At 33.0% G+C, this 22,730-nt stretch overlaps 1 protein-coding gene across 2 annotated transcripts in view; it reads left to right on the forward strand.

The window, feature by feature from the left end:
- Positions 1–22,456, forward strand: part of LOC123549849 (carbohydrate sulfotransferase 15-like) — a 182,417-nt gene extending 159,961 nt beyond the window's left edge. Inside the window, exons 8-9 of one of the 2 annotated variants that reach the window (XM_053544972.1) lie at positions 772–919; positions 20,745–22,456. In XM_053544972.1, coding sequence (XP_053400947.1) covers positions 772–919; positions 20,745–20,926 — 330 coding nt within the window. In that variant the 3' untranslated portion in view covers positions 20,927–22,456. The remainder of the gene's footprint in view (positions 1–771; positions 920–20,744) is intronic. The other variant, XM_045338289.2, reaches the window with a different exon arrangement.
- The last annotated feature ends 274 nt before the right edge of the window (positions 22,457–22,730 follow it).

The raw sequence follows: 22,730 nt of genomic DNA on the forward strand, positions 1-22,730 counted from the left end.
TTCAAGTATTTTTCTTAGGGTTTATGAACTATATTTTAAAATCAAAGACATCTTTACTGCTTAAAAAATACATTGTATATGACTCTGTCGAATAACATTCAAATGACAGCAACAAAAAGGGTCAAAACTTCAATGACATCATATGTGATAAGGTCGGAGCATGCAATCTACATAATGAAAAACAATGATTGGTTTCTTCAGAATAGGCAAATTGAAATTTTAAACTGAAGTTTACGCATGGCAAAATGATACCTGCCTATAGTCTATGACATTTCTGCCAACATATGCTCTGCATATATTTGCAAACACTTGCCTTTTTCAATAACAAGGCAAGGTACAAAGTACTTCTATCAATTTTAAGCTTACAGTTCTGATACCATATAAATGGTTATAAAATACTGAAAAAAATATTATGCTTTTTGACGTAACAAATCAATATGTTGGCCATCGGATTTGAAGTTTATCAGAAATGTGTTATTTAGTGTTAATTTAGAGTAGCGATCATATACCCTTTCACTGAGAAGACTACCTAGTGAACAAATAAATACACTAATGCACTTAAATCGATTATTGCTTGGGAGAGTCTCGTTTTCCCTGTTACTACCTTATCGAGTAAAATACATGTACGTTTTTACCAACACGAACACAATAATTTTGCCTATAGAAAATTATAAACCCAAATGTTCCAAATAAACCTGTCCCTTAAATACTTACAAAGAACTGTATACAATTCAATTCAGCATACTCCATATAATAGGGTTTACATTTCAGATTAGACTGCATATTGGTTTGTATTATATTTACATAGAGGATTACTTGCGTGTTTTTCCTCGACAACAAATAAAGGTGCTTCGATTAGAAAATTTCACACGAAATATTGCTGGAACAATGGAGGAGGTTTTCAACTTTTTGGAAGTAGGTACGTAAAACACTTTAAATAAATTTAGAAACGTTTCATTTAGAAAAACCTGCATTTGTCTCCCCTCAAGGTTCTGTTAATCCTCATGCAAAATGAATTTAAACGACAGAATACGCATCAGCAGTATAAGTTCTGTAATACTGATAGCAACAGTAATAAGTGCAACGCACTGAACAAAATATTTTACATTACATTTAAAACAGGATAATTATAAGTGCTCTGAAAATCGGCAGTAAATCTCAAACGTTAATGTATTGTCTTTTTGATTTTATTTCAATGATTTACTAGAGCTAGTCATTTAATATATTCACGTAAGGAGAAACATATTATTAAGTTTTATTATAAAGAACAATTCTAAATGATATTTTTCTGTTAAAAGGATATAGTTTTAATTTTAAAAAGACAAAACGACAAAAGACAAAGAACATTATATGGTCAGATGAAATAGATATAATATAGCTATGTAAAACCTTTCAGATAGGGGTACACAGGATTGGGCTGATTTTGGCCCTAACCTTAATGATGACAAAGTATATGACATATTTTTTATTAAAATGCATGTATTTACCAAAAATAAATATAAACATCTCAAAGGAAAACTGTTCAGGAAAGATTTCTCGTTTGCACTGTGTGTTGTTGTGAAAAAAAAGCATTGGTGTAACATTACGGGTTACACTTAAATAAATTGGAAAAACAAATAACAAATTATTAATGTTATAAATGTTTGATTAAAATATCAAAGTACACACATCTGGCTATTACAACATGCATAAGCCGGTAACAGAATTCTTATAGAAACGGTCATAAGTAAAGGAAATACCTATTTGCAATGCGGAAACTAAATAATCCTTTGAAAACAATATTTTATTGTTATATTTTTTGTTAACGTTTCCAAGAAAGTTTTAAAAATCATGTACAATGATAATTCTTGGCCTGGTATATTTTTCAATATTAAATGTTTGCTTTTACTGTTAGTTGCCATGGCATCATGGCTAAAATTCAACATGTTTTAGCTTTTCTACATGTTCTGGCTTTAATATTTTCATTTTTGTACGTTTAATGGCTGATCAATGTGACAGTTGACCTCAGCGATGTTCCAGCGAAAGAAGCAGGAAATAGTCTTACAGTTGTCATGATAACAGTTTGTATGGTAACGTGTTAAATAATGTTTCCTACGGATATTTAAGTTTTACTTACTTTGTTTTCACAACTTATGATAAAACTATTAGCACTGATAAAATGGATTTCATTTTATTTGTTTTGCATGCAAAAATGGTAAGAATATTTGATTGCTATGACAATACATGAAAACCTGTAGAATTCAATTTATGATCTCACATCATTCCACTATATTTCTATGATTAAAGTAAACTGAAACTGATTTTTTTAAACTAAATAATTTGATACCAGTGCTGTGCTTAAAGCATCATATGGTTCGCCCATACGAGCTGCATATAGAGGTCCCCATCCCCGGTTAATAGTGTCATCATATACTATTTAAGAAAGAAATATTACCCTACACATAGAGCCTTACCAACAAGCAAGTTTAATTAAACAATCCTTGGAAATATAAATGTTGAAATGTAAAACCTTTTACAAAAGTTTAAGAACTACCACCTGCTGTTTTCGTATAATAAACAGTTTTCAAAAAAAGTAATAATAAAACAATGCCGCGAGATCTCTGAAAAACAGTGCATAAAGCTTTTGTTTTTTAATATATCAAGTGAGTTACTTTTGCGTAGTTCTAACGGCATTTCATTCCAAAGTTTTGGCCCATAATTGAATGTTTCGTACTTGTTGTAAGGAACAACATAACGACATCCAGAATTTTCAGACGGTCTCTAACCTTGTCTACTAGGAATGTACTCTGTAAGCAATTATGTTAAATACAGAGGTGCTCTGCAAGTGTGACAGCTATACACGAAAGAAAGTATCTTGAACTCAATTCTTGCTTTCACTGGCAACCAATGTAAGTGATACAATGCTTGTTTAGATCTGTCAAATTTCCTCCTGTTAAGAATAATTTTTGCGCACATGTTTTGAAAACATTGCATCTTACGCACCTCACAGTTAGCTACACGATAAGGAATGACATGGCACTAAGTTAGATGTGAAATAACTAGTGACAAAACTAAAAGTTTAGTGGCTGCTTTTGTTAAACATTTTTGGGATATCTTAATTCATAGGTAATTCAACATATCTGTACGACATTTGCGATTTACATGATCTTTAAAGTTCAATGTTTTGTCATGAAATGCACCGAGACATCTATTTGTGTTTTCACGTTTGACATCATCATCAGCAATTTTAATTTGTAAAACATTTGTCTGCTACCAAACATAAAAAAAAAATCAGTTTTGGAAGAGTTCATTTTCAGTTTGTTTCTATTCCTCCTTTCATTAATCATAAATGTGCAACTTTCATGGTCTCCGATCGCTTGTGATTCTAAGGAAACAGATGTGGGGCGAAAGCTTTCATTTGCTATATGATCATCAGCTAAACCGTAAACTGATATGGATTTTGGAATGACATCAAAATGAGTTCGAGCATAGGTGAGATACAGTCACGGACCAAGACAACTGCCCTGGGACACACTGCATTCAAGACGGCAGTCTGATGAATATACATTGTTGATATGAATCTTTTAAGTACGAGGCCTAAATAGTAGTCTACCTATTGAATAGCTGTATAACACACGCCATATTATACTTTTAGAACATCTAGAAGAATGTCGTGTTCAACAGTGTCAAATTCCGCACTTAAGTCAATCGCAATAAGGGCCTTGACTTCTTTTTCTCCATACCACTTAGAAGATCATTGACCAACCGAAGTAGCGCAGATTTACAATAGTGGTATTTCCTACATGCAGACTTGTTCTTAGGCAAGAGATTGTCTTGGTTTACATTTTTGTTTAATATGTAAAGAACAGCTTTCTCTAAAGGTTTTTGAAAGAAATGATAAATTACTCAAAGGACGATAATTTGAAAACTCTAGTTCAAGACCTGCTTTTTAGCAGAGGTCTAACAACTGCTTGTTTGTATTTCACAGGAAAAACAATTTAGTGATACTAGAGAGATGTTCATCAACATAGATTTTAGAATACGTGTTGGCAAAATATCTAACTCTAAAGACGTTATATTCTATTATATTCAATTCATTGATGATATTCTTCACTTCTTCTTGAGTCAATTCAGTAAATTTGTTTAAATTTTGTTTATCCTTTACTTGAGGCTCAAAGTTTTTATAATTACATAGTGGTTGACGTATTTTTGAGGATGTTTGCGAATTAAAAGTCAGTAAAGCTTTCGGCCAATGAATCAGACTCTCCTGATGACCATTGGCCAAAGTATTCTTTAGCTTTTTACAATATAGTATTTTAGTCTTAGGATCAGCATGATTTTGACATTTAACCTACTGGTACCTTACAGAAAGCTAATTTACAATGACTTTTTCTAAGGCTAAAGCATTCTGCTATTATTGATCAATTAGCGCTTTCAGACTTCCCAATACTTTGTGTATTATCATAAATTCCTTCCTTTACCTTTCCTTTCCAGTAATTGAAGGCACAGTAAATTGTTGATAGAATTAAAAAGTGTAAAAATGTTGCTGAAATAGGTGTGTGTGTGTGTGTGTGTGTGCGTGCGTGCGTGCGTGCGTGCGTGCGTGTGTGTGTGTGTGAGAGAGATAGAGAGAGAGAGATAGAGAAGGTACACTTAGAATTGTTAAGTCAAACTTGATTGAGCAGCTGATTGCAAAATGTGTTGTTATTACAAGAAGTATATATGACAAAATAGATGTTTTAACAATATATTTTTTATATAGAAAAGATGTTCAACCAAATGAATGACATTAAGAGATACTTTTGGGAACTAATTGGCATATGTGGAAAAACATAAATGCCACGAAACATGAAAAATACACTTGAATCAGAACTTTATATATTTATTTATCAGAAATTCTGTGTTAAGTCAGTTTTTATGGAAAATGATAATTTTTATCATTCTGTGTTCAAGAAACAGTTTCATTAACTTTTATTAAAATACGCTATATTATTACTTGCTTATTCCTTTCGGAGAAGAGTTAAAAGATTAATCAAATGTGACTAATAAAAGATATTTTTCAATATATATATGTATGAAAATGTAGATACATTGAAAACATTCATTAATCATTAATGAGTAGCATATTTCCGACAACATTAGAAGTATTAACTTGTATAATTGATAATGCACAACACTACAACCCCATAAATGGGGCTCCCAACGAGAAATTAAAATCTTATTTGCACAATCGATTAAGTCATCAAATGTATTCTTTATGAAATAGAACAAAAATATTTGGTTTAAAATCGCAATTTATTATGTTATATGTATTGACAATGATTTAGAGTGTCTTTTGTTATCAAGCTACATACAAGCTATATAAAAGATACTAATATAATCATTAAGATCTTATTTGCACAATTAAATTAATGCTCAAAAGCATTAATAAATAATTTTATCATAATATATATCTAAAACCAAGAAAGAACATCCAACAGGGAAAGCCATGTTTCCAAAAACGCAACACCCCCAAAGACACACATTAACAACACTCGCGCACAACACACACGCACGCACGCACGCACGCACACACAAACACACACAAGGACAAAACAAACAAAAACAGTGAGGCACCGTCTTGGAACAGTCAGTGGCAAAACCACCACTGGGGAGTTTAAACCGGTTTATGGTGCACCTAACCTCACTCTTACCCTCACCATGTTCCAAAGTCACAAGACAGTGTAAATAAAAGTTATCCCCGCTAGGTTCAACCCTAACATATGTAAAGGCAACAGAAGGTATTAAATGTAAAACACAAAAAATGCTCTTGTATATATATATGTATATAAAATATCAATCCTTAAGAACCTGAAACGTATGTACTCAATGCCTTTGCAGAAAACAGAGCAACAAGGGAAACACCCTTAAACCATCTTTTTTAGTTATTTTCATATGTTTTCATCATGCTTTTTTGTATCTCTCGGTGTCTTTATGTGTTTCGGTGTATTCCGGTAATAATATACTCCGGCTTTACACATTTACTTTCCAAATGTGACAAAGTTCGTTACAGGCAAACAACTACAAATTAAAAGTTCATTCATTACTGAATGCACATGCCATTAAAAGGGTCAGGTAATTGGCCTTATTTTTTTTCAAACATTTTTAACAGATTTTTAACAGGTCACCATTAAAATTCACCCATTTCTTCTTACTATTCAATGGGATTTTCATGACTATAGTTTTAATGCCATATATTAAAAGGCCATGAAATAAGTAAAACCCTGGTAAGATATACCCTGTTAAAATGACTGTGATGGCCATGAAAAGCTGCATAAAATAAACCATAAAAATAATTGATTTGGCTCCATGAACATTTTTAATTGGGATGAAATTAATGCGCCATTAAAAAAGTACCCGTTAATTCCACATTAATTAGCAAATACTAATGGGGCCATTAATTTTTTAATACTTTGTTAAAGGCCTTTAAGTATTAAAAATTGATTAATGCTCTCAATATATATGTCAGATTCAATGTTAATGAGTATTCTAATATTTTAATGGTGTATCAAATGAAGGGCCATGAAACTTTGCAAACTTCATATTGATATTTGCCGTATTGATTTAAACTACGTATTTCTGCACACGTAATAGTATCTATACATATGTACTGTTATGTAAAATGCCAGAAAATATTTCATTTTTTTTTCTCTCATATTTTGTAATGTAAACACATTTAACAGCCTTGTACAAACATTTGTCATATTGTATCCTCATTCTCTTATATGTTCATATGAAATTAGAAAATTAATGAATATTGTATTGTATTGAGGAGGATTTACAGGTACCGGTTTAATAGATCAAGTGACCATATGGGTAGTTTTAACTATTCGACATTTTTATATTAACAAACATTCTGACCAAGTTTTTATTAGTACAGACATGAGGCGTCAGGTGTATTCAAAAGGCAACTATTGATGACAATTTAGTGCTCAGTTGGCGATTACAATTTAGCTCTCCTTCAGTACTTTGTGCTCAGGTGCATGCACTTAAACAGATAAGAGCGAATGTTTGAGGGATTGCATCGCCAGTAGCCCCCCACAGTCAAGCGTACCACACTCTTTGATTCAATAAAACGAAGAAGCCATTGATCTGCCCATGCCCAAAATGAATTTCAGTCAGCCTGAAAATCTTTACAATTATGTGTACTTTTCACTTCTCTATAATAAAATCTGGAAAGTAGATCCCTCGGAAGCACCGAGAACAAGGCAAAAAGTGAAAATTGCAGACTCGGTTTGATTGAGTCTGTTCATAAGCCTTAGTTTCTACTCAAGGATTGGGAGAATGGAAAATCTAAACTGGTCTGAACACATTTTATAATGTAAATTCCATACCCCACCCATTTTCTTATACAAATCGTGACTATTTTGACAGGAAAACACAACAAAAAAAAAGCAGAAAATGTGGCATGCATCAATACGTATTTACCCTTACCAAAATAATGTTGACTTATGTTATCAAATAAATTAATATGTTTTCATCCGACTTCCATTGAAAAAAATCCGATTTGGCAAACATTTGAAAAATATGGCGTAACTGCATCAAGGGGAAAAAGCTTTAATGCAACTAAAGGAAACATTATGATATATTATAGACGATGTTTGCGCAGTATGTGTTTATTGTGATTAAAGTCAATTCTACACCAATATGGGACTGGAATTATAAGCATTCAATGGAAATAGTGCAAGCTTCTGAAAATATTCGAACACATTTTACTGAATGAAGGATTTAATGGACATCAAATTGCTTTCAAGGGCCATTAAGTTTACTCTTAAATGAAATCGTACAGAACCTGAATATTTAATGGGCATTAAATCAAATTTACGCACCATGAATACTCCTGTTAAGTTCAAAATTCAAACTTTTTTAGCTACCAAACTAAATTTTTAAGGGCATGATTCATGGTCAAAAATGCATGTTTTAATGGTATTTTAACATGTAACCCATTAATATTGTGAAACCTATTAAATAAAGTGATGCAAAAATTCATGGGGTAAATTAACGGTTTTTCGTATTTTAATGGATATTTTGGAGGGTTTTAAACCATGTTTCATTGAATGTGCATCCAGTAGTGATTCTTGGATATCAAAATATCTCATGGTGAGAAAAAGTACAGTAAGTTTCTAATACTCAAACCTAGGACCATCCTTTTTCGGGGATCGTGGTCTCTCATCCATATTCTTCATTAATGAGACCAAGTATATTCGATTACAATCTTTAAAAAGAAGAAAGAGTAGAAAGGAAACTATCGGTGTGATGATAAAAGGCTACTCGAAAATTTAGGTTAGAAGCTAAAATTACACTTCCTATCCACAATTTATTCTTTAAGCAAAACTAAAGATATATTTTCTGGTATATACTTATACCTAAAAAGTTGCAGAGCTACTGACAATGTACATGATCCTGGTCGGGAAACCATCAATTTCAAAACCTGCTGGTGATGGCATTATTATTTGTTGCTGTTGTCTATCCATCTATTTCTATGAGTTTTTATCGGACTCTGATAACACACAGTGTTTCCAGTTTGACAAATTAGTTGCCGAAATATATTTTGTTAAAACTGCAAAGTCCGTAATTATGACACCACCTTCCACGTCAAACATTTTAATGTTTTCATAAATGTTATTTTTTCTACGATCACGATTTTTCTTTGTCGGCCGGAAGGTTGATTGTCAAGGGAGACAATCCAATCAGCAATGTCTAACAAGGGTTTCGCCGCCATCCAATATTTTCAGTGTCGAAATATCACTCATCTTTAATAATTCGGTGTAAAGGAGCCCTTCCCTACAAAAAAAATTTATTTTTAAAAACTTTTAACTTTTAACGTACCCCTGAGGTTTCAATATTGTGTGTGTGTGTGAGGGTGTGAGAGTGGTGGTGGAGGGAGTCCCTAAACCTAAAGTCCGATTTTTGGCATAAAGTTATGAAAATGTTGTGACCCGTGGTGGTTCAGATATGATTTGTGATACTTTATCTAATTTTGTTCAGCTTTTTATAGCGATATATATTAGACTAGACACCAATGTAATAAAAACAAGTCATTTCATATACTGTATTTGACTTTTGAAATTTCAAACAAAAATGGGGGCTAATTTCCTATGTAAATCTTACGTAGCCCTTTTTGTGACTCCTTTGAAAACCGGAATACTCTAAACAAAAGACTTCTGACTTGTTCCGGACATTGTCCGATTTTCAGAGATTTTGACTGTATTAACTTTGATAATTCAACGTGTATTTTGTTCAAACAAATGAAAAGTACAATACTAGATCAGTTTTTGGTTAAATCAAGTGTGCACAGAAGTGACCTGCCTAGGTAATTAGTATGTTCATTTTATTCATGAATGACATGCGTGAGTAATAAAGTAACTTCTCTTTTAAAGTACAATAAAGTCTGTTAGAAACAATGCAATTTCGATGCAAGTTTTATAACCAGAATGTTTAAGGTGTTTAGAGAAATGAGTTAGCTTTTGATTTTAATTTATATTGCATAACGTCTCTATATTTTGAACATTCGTGCCAAGTTGTGTCAGCTAGACAGGTAAAGCAGTTTAGATGTTATTATGATGATATGATTTATAGCCAGTTAACGTTTAGTCCGATCCACTGTTTAGATGTCAAACCTATTCTACCCATTATCTCAAGAAAGTGTACATTTGCGCAGTTAGTTTAAAATCCATCATTCTGGCATGGTGTTGTAAGGAAGACAATAAACTATGGTCACGACCATAATTGCAATATTTGTTAATTGAAAGGGGTTATGTGAAACATACACCCTGCAGACGGTTTCAATTGTGATGCATATCTACTGTCATAGCAAACTACTTCAAGCTTAGTATACATGAATTATAGTCACAAAACCTTTCATTTTTAAGGATTTTGTTTTTATTTTCAGCAACAAGTAACATAGCATGACATACAAAATATGAAGATTTTTGCGATCAGCAGTGCATCGCACGTGTGTGTCATTTCATGTAAGATTGATATGAGCAAAACAGCAATACAAAGGCTACAATGAAATGTTTCACTACATGTACATATAGATAGCATTATATTGTGTATTTTCTTTAAAAGAAATCTTTTCCTTAACATAGAGTTCAAACATAGTTCGAAACAAGATCTCTGTGTTTAGGATAGTATATATATATATATATATCGCAAAAATGTAAGATCAACATAACACTACGGATCTTACAAGTTAAAAATTATATATACCCGAAAGAATGTAAGTTCAGCATAACACGCAGTGGTCAAGCTATTTTAGTTGTTCCGCTTCGCTCATACCAATTATTCTATTGAGAACTTCTATATTTTCTTTGTTTAAATTTGGAACTTAAACATTTGTTTACATTTGAAATGATTTTTTTTTCCAATCGCATCACTTTTTCGCTTTTGAAAATTTTAATTCCTTTCTGTGTTTCCAGAATTTTGTTTCAAAAATGAAAGTGTTTAAAATGTTAGGTTGTTCAAATAAGTTGTGCCTATGCCCAATGCTATCTTGGAATAATCGAGAGTAATGTGCTCCTCGGGCAGAATTGAATGAAATATTTCGTTTACAAAAATCCATAATCGTTCAATTTCACAGCATTGCCAAATGAGATGTAATGTTTCATCTTATTTTGACATATGTTGCATAACCCGTTATATGTGTCATTAAGAATAATTTGTGTTCCGTGTAAATAACATTGTGAACAAATCTCCATTGAAAATATTTCGTGCTTATAAGACAGTATGATTTGTATATGTTCATCCAAATTTTGTCCCAACCGAGACAGGAAATACTTAAATTTTGTTCCCAATTCAATTCAATTTTTAATGTTAATTTATTGTCACAGTGTACTAACTGTTTCATTATAACACGTACATGCAAGTTCGAGTTATGTACCAATTTGTACCCGTTTTTCATAAGTTCTAGATGTTCAAACTTAAAAAAGTATTTACTTGCTGTAGTTGAATCTTCATTTGACTTTAAAATAGATAAATACTTTGCTGGAATACTATTTCTTACAACTGACCATTCAGATATCCAATTTACTTCTCCTTTTTGCCTTTGGAAAATCTGATCACTTGATATAAATTGCTTTTTTCCAATCCCAGATATTTCTAATTCAAGTAATACCGCTTTCTAAATGGTTTAATAAGAATAGGTTTCATATGAAAAAGTATGGGCGGCGGTTACCGCCAAAATTAGTAAATATACAACCCACCCATAAACAAGTCAGTCAATGCATTGCATTTCAATGCCGTCTAGTCTAAAACTCCATCCCGTCCGATATATTGACATTCAACGCATTGTATTTTGAAACCATTTAATACAAAATAAACGTGGAACGATGCATTGAAAAACTTGTTGCGATGCACCGTAATATGAAATCATCAAACAAAACGTGCAGTGTAAAATGAAATGATTTACTACAACTTGACGCTGTTTAATGCATATTGACACCGCTTTGTATAATTGAGAGCGGTGTATTAAAACTTGATGCCATGCAGTCCAATGTGAAGTCGTTTCATTAAAGTTTGGCGCCATCTAATGCATACTGAAACCATGTCGTGTGATTTGGAGCGGCGTATCCAAATTTGATGCCATGCAGCCAGATGTGAAACACAGGTGGCAGTAACGTAACTAGGATACAGTATGGGTCCATGAGCCATATGCTCTTAAATTTATTACAATTATAATGTTTTCTTGGGAAAAAAATGACAAAAAGCCATATATTGGATGGGATGGAGTTTTAGACTAGACGGCATTGAAATGCATTGCATTGACTGACTTGTTTATGGGTGGGTTGTATGTTTACTAATTTTGGCGGTACCGCCGCCCATAAAAAAGCATATCTGTAAGATTAAATAAATAAGTATCTAAAATATCTTCCACCGTAACTTGTTTATTTCTTTCTTTTTTTTTTGAGGTAGTTTGCTCCAGTGCTTTATTGCCAGTGCATAATAAGAAGACACTCTTCTCTCATAATCGATATATAAGTACGAACATCTGCAAAGAAAGAATGTCTGTGAATAGGTGTTATCTAACGACTGTAAATAATATTTACCGATTGAGTTCCAGTTATCTACCTTTGAGTGTATGATTTTATAAATCATTTAAATGTAAAGTGATTTTCGTATATCTGAAATGTTATATAAATTTATTCTCCCTTGCCATTTTCCTTTTTTTCGGCGTCAGTTAAGCGACAAGTGACTTTTTTCCGTTCCATAAAATGTCAGATATTAAATCTTCAAGTTCTTTAACCCATTTTTCCGGAATGCCTCGGCTCTCAATTCCAAAATTTAACACAGAAAAAAAACATACGTTTTTATCAATAAAGATTTACCATGTACGGTCAGAATTCTGGATTTCCAGACTTTTAAAGAGCTTTTTATTTTATCTACTTTCCCCGGTCATATTGCATCATTGTCTACATCGTACCCGTTGTGAACGGCAAGTGTTTTTACATACGATTTTGTCCATTTTATTTCCTTGAACGATGATTTCCTATGAGTTTGCCAATAAAAGTCCGAATGTTTTATCTTATTCAGTTTAGCTCCGGATGCTTTTTCGTAATTTGACAAATATTTGAATATGTATTTCAGCGAAGTTTTGTTTTTAGCAAAAAATTTTGTATCATCAACAAACTGATTTATTATCGCCGATAATGTCAGACGGTAGCGCTATTCCTTGAATAATTTCATTTTGTTGTATGCAACATGCCATTGACTCTGCTTGAATGATCACAAAACATTTAATAATTTACTCTTGGTTCGACTTTGAAAACAGCTGCTTCCTGCACATTTTATAACCTTGTCAAAATATATATTTAAACCAAATCTAAATCTGTCAAATCTGAACACTTACATAACGGAAAAGACTTTTATTTCGAATCAATATTAAGAATACACTTTAGGAGAGACAATAGACATCTACGCCAGGAACAGCATTTCTACCAAACTATAAGTGATAAGATTATAGCAGTTAACGTTAGCAGACTACCAGTAGTATTGTATATTCAGAACAAATCTTATATTTGTCAGATTTTATAGCAATCCATAAGCATTTTGGGTTACTAAGATTAATTTCAACTGTCAATACTTGCAATCTGATATATATCCGAATAAATCACATATCTAGTTTTGAGTTTACAGTTTAAATGTATACTTCTTGCACATCACCAACAGTAATGGATGCAAAAATAAACATCACTAAATATAGCTGCATTGTAAGAAAAGAGCTATGCTGGCCATACAATGTTTGCCAGAGCACTATCAATCAAAAAGAATGGAGCAGAACTTTAGAAATTTTTATAATATTACTTAGATAAAAGCAGATCCTCATTATCATAACTAGATACAACTTGGAACTTTGGGAAATTATTTATTATATCTACGAGTGTGTTTTTAAAGTTGTGATACTAGCCTCATAACTGTGTTTAAAAGTTAAGTTTATAAAAACTAAATATTCCCTGAACAAACAATACAATATGTTGAAGGTGGTAGTATATAAGAATGCATTGATCAGTCATACAAATCGTTTAAAATGTCTAAATGGTTTGCCAGTCAATAGTTAAAACTATAGCAGGAGCAAATTTAAATATTGGTTATATACCAGTCAAAAATATAAATACGAATTGGCGATTTGTTTCAAGGGAGGTATAACTTAGAAGCTTGTCCAGCACTTTCAAAAAGTTTGATCCCAGTAGCTTTGACTCTAGGAAACTTCACCTTAAAATAGATAGCAGATATCTACCGCTCGCCAAGACCAACTCCTATGTAAAGATTTATAATTAAGGACAGGGTAAAATTGCAAAGATTAAATGAAAATTTAAACTATATACAACTGCGACTGTGGCACCAGACCGAGCCTAATTCTTAATCTAAAATGACAAGCGGGTATTCAAATTAATACTTTGTAATGAATTATGTGTTTGCAGTACTTTATGAATTGTTGTATTTGAAATGGAAACGAACTGAAGGTCAGTTATGCAAGGTAAACCAGTATATAATTTGACCGGTATTTATAGAAACAAACATTAGACATAACTATTTTGTATAAATCAGGTAGATAGTTTACCAAGATTTTCGATGATTTGAAATAGTGACTAAACTTTTGAACTTGTCATGAATTACAAAAATCCATGATTTTGAAATTGAAAAAGCTGTCTCTAGAGTGTCAACAACATTTTTGTATGATTTGACATATTGGTCCAGTTTCTTCCTCAGTCACCCAGTTAAAATTTACCCAAGCTTTTAGACGGACAAACTTTCCTTTAAAGATCAAGTAGAAAAGTTCTCCTTCTGAGTGCAAACGATTTATTTCTTTGATTTTTGACCGACTGACCTAGGTTTTTAATAATCTTGTTTCCAGCTTGACATAGGTTTACTAGAGGCAGACATCCGTAGTATGAGTGATGCATATCGAGTCGAAAATGTAGCCTTTAAAATTTTAACAAGTGTTCTTCCTATGATTCTATCAAGTGACCTTATATAAGATCACGTGCCTCCATGGCCAAATGTGGTTAAGGTCCCTGACTTCAAATCACTTGCACCTGATCGAATTGGGTTCAAGCCTCACTCGGCTCTATAAATTCTTCATGTGAGGTAGCGATCCGGTTGACTTACGGTCCATGAACAGACTCAATCAAACCGAGTCTGCAATTATCACTGTTTGCCTTGTTCTCGATGCTTCTGAGGGATCTAATTTCCAGATTTTATTTACTTCACAACAGCGGGTGTTAAGTGCTGTGTGGCGGCCGTAAAAAGTCGCCCCAATTTCATCTCAGTGTTGTTATATTTTCTGGTCCCTCGGGATCATTGATTTCAACTCATTTAGATTTGAAGATTGAATACTGCTTAAGCCGTTGCTAGGGGGCGTGGGCAGTGTTGCATTTTCCATTACTGCCTATGAACAGACTCAATCAAACCGAGTCTGCAATTTTCACTGTTTGCCTTGTTCTCGATGCTTCCGAGGGATCTAATTTCCAGATTTTATTTACGGAAGGTAGGTTCCCCCGTAGTGAAATAATGCAAAGAGTAGAGCCTGGGCTCTTCCTCCACCATCAAAGCTTGAAAGTCGCCCGCCGTTTTGTGTCGTTGCGACCTTAAATTCAACGAAATAAATAAACTATATCTGACCTACGATAACCCAGTTGGAATTCTGACTTAAATTTGAAAGAGACAAATATTTTTTTCTCTGGTTTGTCCTAAAGACATAGTTCAAAACATCGCCAAAATGTTTTGAACTGTACCTAGATTGCATAAAGGCCTAAATTCTTAAAAGGATTTACTATAATTCGGTACAAATTGTGATACACAGTCATTCCATGATTTTACCTAATGACTCATTTTCAGACTTAATGAGACGCAATTTAGTTTAAAGCTTAATCTTTATTTCGATAAAGCAAACTTTCTGACAAAACTTTCAGCATATCAATCAACTTTTGGAGGGTTTATTTATGATTTTTACCTGTTTACGTACCCTTTGATCTTTGGTAAACAAGTTTTAGATCTGTTCTATGTTATATAGAGACAGAAATTCTGGCGCACACTTAAGATTTTCAAATAGAAAGTACATCCTCTAGGAAGCAGAGAATGTTTATTTTCTATACTTTGACCTGCTGGCAGTCTTTGGCATCAGGAAACACAGTTTTGAATTTTTCATACATTAAATAGAGATAACAGTTTGAAACATTTTTAGTCTAGCCCGCTGGCTGTAAGCTCGACACTGGTGTCACAATGGCGGTTCAGTGTTTGTTGTATATACTGTCAAGTGATGTAAAATAACGTTATGAGGAATGTAAAAAAAACTATATACTTTCTTTTCTTAACATAGCAAATATAATTCCATAATGTCTTATACGTAACGTTAAGTTAAATGTAATACATAGGTTCATATGAGAAATAACTATCCTTTTCATCAATAAAACAACTAAAATACATTTGTAAATTTAATCTTTCAACAACACATTGGCACTATAGGCGTCCTAACGCACTTCTTAAGGGGGAAAATGCTATGTCATTTAACAGCTAGTAGTATATATTTCCAAGATGTTTAAATTGCCAACCCACACAATGTTTAATAGCCGTATTTCAAAAAAGGCAATAATAAAAATATAGACACAGTAACAAAGAAGCTGCAACGCAAAAATATCGAAAAACATGCCCGAAAATACGCGCGATTCATATCACATAACCAGCTATCCAAACAACACTAGATGGACAAATTAGCCAGCCGGAAAAAATAAACCTGATGTAAACGGGTAGTTTGAGATTTTCATTGATTTCTATTGAAACGAAGCTGGTCGTTGCAAGTCAACTTGATAGTATTGTAAAGGAAGTGTCTGGCTTAAATATACAACTTATAGTCTGAAAACAATCGTTCTGATTTTAGAAATTATCAAGCATTTCTTCTTACTCTGAAAAAATGAAACAAAAATCCATAGTTTTACGCAAATATATTTGTTTATGAACAATCAGTGAAGTATTTAGCTACTTAGTTAAACAGACGTGTCTTTTTGGAGTATCGGTGTGAAATTTCAAGGAAACAAATCATGAACACTGTTAAAGCGAAAAAGAACTAAAATATAACAACTATAGTAAATATTCGCTCTGAAGAGTAAGTCCCCAATCAACACAGGATTTGATAGAATTTATAATGCTATTTTGAAATTTTCAATTTGTTGGACTCTTCAGATTTTTTTTTGAGAGTGAACGATCGGTATTTATACCTCATATATTAAACTTGTAACTTTGGTATAATACATCATTGAAATCCTATTTTTGTAAGGCACCAGTTTATATTCTCAAGGAATGTATGATGTATCGTATGTTGATAATGTTCCAGCACAGTCACGTTTTTCCACAAGCCGGTCCTTGAACACATTTTCGTTCAGCGATTCAGATCAAAATTAGACGCAAATATGTGAAAGCCCAAGCCGGTTCCAAAATGCATATATGACTGTTCGGACTCGGTCTCAGTGAAATGTGTGAAATGGTCTTTCATAACTCGCAGCACCTTTTAACTCTAATGACTCTCAACACGTGTTCTGTAGCTTAAATTTATCACTTGATTCTCATAGTTTCATGTTGGGTTTGGTGATTCTAGCTAAAATATTCCTTAATTAAAAGCATTTTCAATAACACATAGGCGGAAGGATGGACGGACGCACGCATGCATGCACACACGAACGAACAGTCGGAGGGACAGCGCTAAAACAAAATCCCTCAGACTTCAGCTGGGGATAAATACTATCAACTTAACTACCTCACTTCCATCTAAGGAATTTTAAACATATCTTAAGGGGCCTCCGTGGTCAAGTTGTAAAAATGATGACTTCAAATTACTAGCCCCTAGCATATGGGGTCTTCCTCCACCATCAAAGCTGAAAAGTCGCCATAATTATGACCCATGATTGTTTCGCTGCGGTGTTAAGCCAAGAAAAATAAACATATCTTAAGTTCTAAAGTAATCAAGTCACAATTAATTAAAACATATCTGTTTGATCATGAAACGCATTATGCATAAACATTTTGCAAGATAGTTTGACAACAATATTTTAAAATGATGGCGCACCTTAAAATCATGTCAGAATACTGTTTTGGTTGAATGTAAATGATACATAATATATCTTTAAAAATTGCATAACTATCACATTCCAAATTGAAACAGACATCAGGTTAAAATTTGAGAAAAGAAGATAATACAATCTAGATGTCTGTCCATAAAATAATGGTGCCACAAACCACTGCCACTTTCACATGCTACATAACAATCCTGTGAGGTTTGATGTCACTAGATCAAACATATTTTAGCATATGCACGACACAAATTCGGACAGATGGATTGATGAATAGATGGAAGTATGAGGGTGACTTTAAGGAACTAGGTTACCTTAATATTTGTATATGCGCATGCGCAACCAGAAAGTAACTTGACGATTTACGTCAAACTAAATGTGTTTGCATAATTATTCTTCTGAAAGAAAATCATTAAATTGTCTCTGGTCTGATGCTCCATAGTTGAACTATGCTGTAATAATGAATAAATTACGGCAGAAACGCTTCAAACAATTGCTGCCTTAAAATGACGTCATCGACGTCATGACGATACGTGTCAATTACGGCTCAAAGTTAGTAGATTTTCTCTTGAAAGCATTTGGTTATTTGAACTTATTTAAAACGGTCATTATTTGCCGATATATTTATGAGTCTTTTACTCTGAATACTGATAAATATTTTGTGGATTTTATGTATTTATATTGAAATATTATGCGGAATGTAAGAAAATTGGTGATGGCAGCTGGTACTATAAGAAATACAACTTATTTAAACATTACTTATTCCGGTCATTTATAAATAAAATTTAGGAAGTTTGATTCGTTATACCTATTTTTCCGTGTCCATTGATACTTTAGTACTTATATACTAAAACTACGCTCTAAAATTGTGCAAATTTCAGTAGAAATTAGTGAGTTTTTGAATTAAGTAAATGTTACCATAGAAACCAATCCCGTAACCTATATATCTAAATGTAAAATTCAAAGACGTTGAAATTCTTTTTTATTTAAGGAACATAGGTTCAGCTTTTATCTGTATCTTAATACTACCCATGAGAATAATGATTGCAAGCATAAAAATGTAAGACGAGGAGTAATGCTTTAAGTAGTTTAAGCTTTAAAATTTGTAGAAATAAATGCAATTAGCACGAACATATTACTTACTTAGACATAAAATGTTTTGATGCTACATTAAACGAGAAAGATAACTTTATTTAATATTGTTCTACTAAAATACGAAAATAACAAAAAAAAAAAATATAAAATATTTTAAACATCTCTGTTTCCATGGTTACGTTAAACGTTAATACAAATATGACACCATGTAAAGTGTTTGGTATTCTGCTTTGAATATTACCTTAATATTCCAGATAACATTATTGGTCATTAACAAAATGGCACTGAAGCCGTCGAAAACCCCGTTGTCACACATAGTTATTGAAAAAAGAGAGAAAATGCGTTACCATGGAAACACGAGCCTCGCAACATATACATTTTAAGCGTATTTTAGAGAGCTAACGCTCATACTAGTAAAACTAGTAACTACGCAGACTTCTACTGATACCAGTGTAATCGAAATGCACTAAAATTGAAAAATGTTTTATATCCGTATTAATTTTTTTCTGCCAATATGAAATATTTCGGAGCGTCATGTACTTCAAACCTGCAGGGACAGATAAGTGACTCCATCCCCATCCGCCTCATTCCAAGAACAAAAAGAAAGAGAAAACTCTTTGATGAATTCATATCCCGTCGAATAGGTTGTCTTCTAAATGCGGGAACTATATTTTCGGAACTGTGACAAATTGCAACAGATAATTTGAAAAAGAGCGTTAAACCTTAAATCGAATCATTGTTAGCCTGGTGCATAAAATTTACAAACAAAAGCAAGGATATATATACACAGGGAAACGCAGTCTCCTCAAACCTTAAGTCAGCGCGTGGACTCACACATGGCAAAAACACTAGGACAAAAACAAACAAGTAAAGGGACACAGTTGGAAACCCCCTTGGAATGGTTAGCGGAAAAGCCACCAATGGAGAGCTTAAACCGGTTTAACGGTGCACAGATCATAATACGCATATACTCAATGCTTTTATTGAAGACAGAGCAACGACGGAAACACTCTTAAGGGCTCGACGGAAGAGGCGGGAAACAGGCAACAGCATAGCAGTTTGGTCATAAACGTGTAATAACTTCACATAATACAATTCGAAATTGTTTTTACCCAAAAGCTTGCGAAGTTTGTAAACTATATCCTGATAAAAAATCCAATTTCGGTATCTCTTCTGTCTGTAGTTTTTTTAGGCTACGATTGTATTTCAAAACAAAATCTAAATTATGATAGTAAATTTTAGCTGAGTAATATTCTTTAACGATGGCATTGTAGACGAAGCTTATTTGTTATATATTGATTACGTTCACTGAAATCCTCAACATAACTATACACTCTTGCATTTATTTGTTTATTTGGGTTTTACGGCGCACCAACGCAGTATAGGTTATATGGTGCCAAACAGGACTACAAATTTTGGTTCCCTTACATCGAAATATAAACATGAGGTATGGAATAAAAAGTTGCATATCTGCTGAAATCAAAGAGTTACTGCAAAACCAAGTGTTAAGACCCTATTAGTCGCCTCTTACGATCACACTCTTAAAACAAAATTAATCGAGAAATATATATCCAATAAGCTGTTGATTTGGGTAAGTCCTCATCCAAAAGGGGTAAATTTACAATACTGAAATTCAGAGATGTAAATTTATAAATGAAGCAGAAATATCCGAATAGTTTGACTGAGTCTTGACTTTCGATTTCATAATAATACGTTTGTATCATTTATGTTTAATTTTAAAGCATTCCTTTTAATGTGCTTTTTTATCTGTAGGTTCAAATAGAAAAAGTAGAAACTCCACAGGTCATTCAACACAACAAAAACGAAGATGTTGCAGGCTCGGTTTGATTGAGCCTGTTCATGGACGGTAGTAGAAATGCATACTAATGTCTACGCCCTCTAGCCCGGGTTGAGCAGAACTCAACATTTACACAGGCTAAGTACAAAAAGCAATTTAGAGACATCCGCAGATGTATTCATCAAGTCTTGTCAATTGTCTATAGTTTCTATTTTTAGTTTTAAACCTAATAGCACATTGTACCAATTTTCAATTTTCTTTTGTATTTGCAGGAGTTCCGTCGGAACATATTATGCAAAAGATCACAGCACAAGAGAAAACGAATACTAACACAAGACGTCTTCGTATTGTTGGAAAAATGTTTCCTAGAACATGGACAACTTTGTATAACTTCTATAAGCCATATAACGACCGTCTCGTTGAGCTATTAGGAAACGAATATAATTATAACTAGTCTTACTATATATATATATATATATATATATATATATATATGTTCAGTGTACATGTTCTGTTAATATTTTTTACTGAGTGATTATCAGATGCAATATTACTATGAGTGTCAGTGTACATTTGTTCAGTGTACATATTCTGTTAATATATTTTTACTGAGTGATTTTCAGATGCAATATTACGGTGAGTGTCACACTCACAGTTAAAATGTAAAATATACTTTTCACAATGGAAACGTAGTTACATCTTGCATGTTAAACAAAGAACCTTAATTCTATTTAATGTATTTTAAAGGTTTTTCCGGTAACACAACCACAGTTAAATACATTGCCTCGTGAAGTCACAAAATCATGCTATAACAAAATCTATGTTGAAAAAAAACTGAAATAATGCTACAAAGATTCCAGTTTTATTTCACATGTAAATACAGTATGCGTTTATTTTATGTCGGTAAGGGTATTTGTGTCAATCAGTATGAATTGAAATCAATTTTAAAAGTAATTTCTGAATATTTTAATACATATTCTTTCGCATTCAAGTGAACATGTAGGTTTAAAAAGAGAAAAATAGCATTGATATTTTACTGCTTCAAAACGGTGAATGTTTCAATTTAATTTCACTGACATATTCCAGTAGTTCACAAAAGATCAGAAAATAATACACAATGAAACAGTAGGTCTAGTTTATGACGGGACATAGTATTTGAAGACACCGGATCTCGTATCAGTGTGAGAAAATTTACTGAACTACGGGTATACGGATATATCACAATAATACAGTCATAAACTTTGCAAAGAATAAACTGAGATTTTGTTTAATCTGTTGTAGATGAATTGATAAATATACATTGAGCCATGTAAACATAAAACATTGCTGAAAGTACATGTCTTACAAGAATCAAATGAAAAACAATTCAGTATATAACTGACATAATATAGTTAACACTTTGAAGTAAGAGAATATTTCTTCGCTCCCAATGAAATCTGAAACTCGTAAACCAAACCATGTGTATGTAGTGTAAAATAGTTTTTGAATATATTATCAAAGAGGTAGTCTGTGTTCTTCAGTCCTTCGTTCCGTCACACTTCGTGTTCGGTTAACACCTCTGCAATCCGTTAAGGGATTTTAATGTAACCTTGCACAAATGTTCCATATTGTGGGTTATTTTTAAGACCCATATCCCTAGGTCAAGGTCACACTAAAAGTTCAAATGTTAACTGGGTCTGGTTTGTCCGCTCTGTACCTATGCCATTTATTAGGGGATTTTGACATTGTTTGCCAAAGATATTTTCCATATTGAGACAGTATTTAATACTTCAAACCCATTTTCCTAGCTTTAATGAAAAGTTCACACTTTGAGGCCAAAGCTTTAGAGTCTCGCTTTCATGTCCGGTATATTAGTCTACCATAAATTGATTTCAAAATTACTTGGTACAAATTAGACGATACGGTAGTGGAAATCCATGCTACCGTCCACGCCCTCTAGCCCCGGGTTGAGCAGAACTCAACATTTACACATGCTAAAAGTATAAAAAGCAATCTAGAGACATTCGCAGATGTAAACAAACGGCGGTGCACATGGAACCTTCAATGATACACGCGTTGAGGCGTGTAATTCCATGAAGAGCGGCGTTTGGTCCCCAGATAAAGTAATGGGTTTGCCCCAAACGAGAAAACAGTGGGCAGAACTAAACAAACTGGAATTTAGGAAGGGGATCTGAGGTTATGGAGCCTTCCAAAAAAAAAAAACAAAGACAAATATCAAACAGGGAATGTCACGCACCAAAAACGCAGCCTCCTCAAAA

The sequence above is a fragment of the Mercenaria mercenaria genome, chromosome 6 (assembly GCF_021730395.1).
Source record: "Mercenaria mercenaria strain notata chromosome 6, MADL_Memer_1, whole genome shotgun sequence".
NCBI classification, from domain to species: Eukaryota; Metazoa; Mollusca; class Bivalvia; order Venerida; family Veneridae; genus Mercenaria; species Mercenaria mercenaria.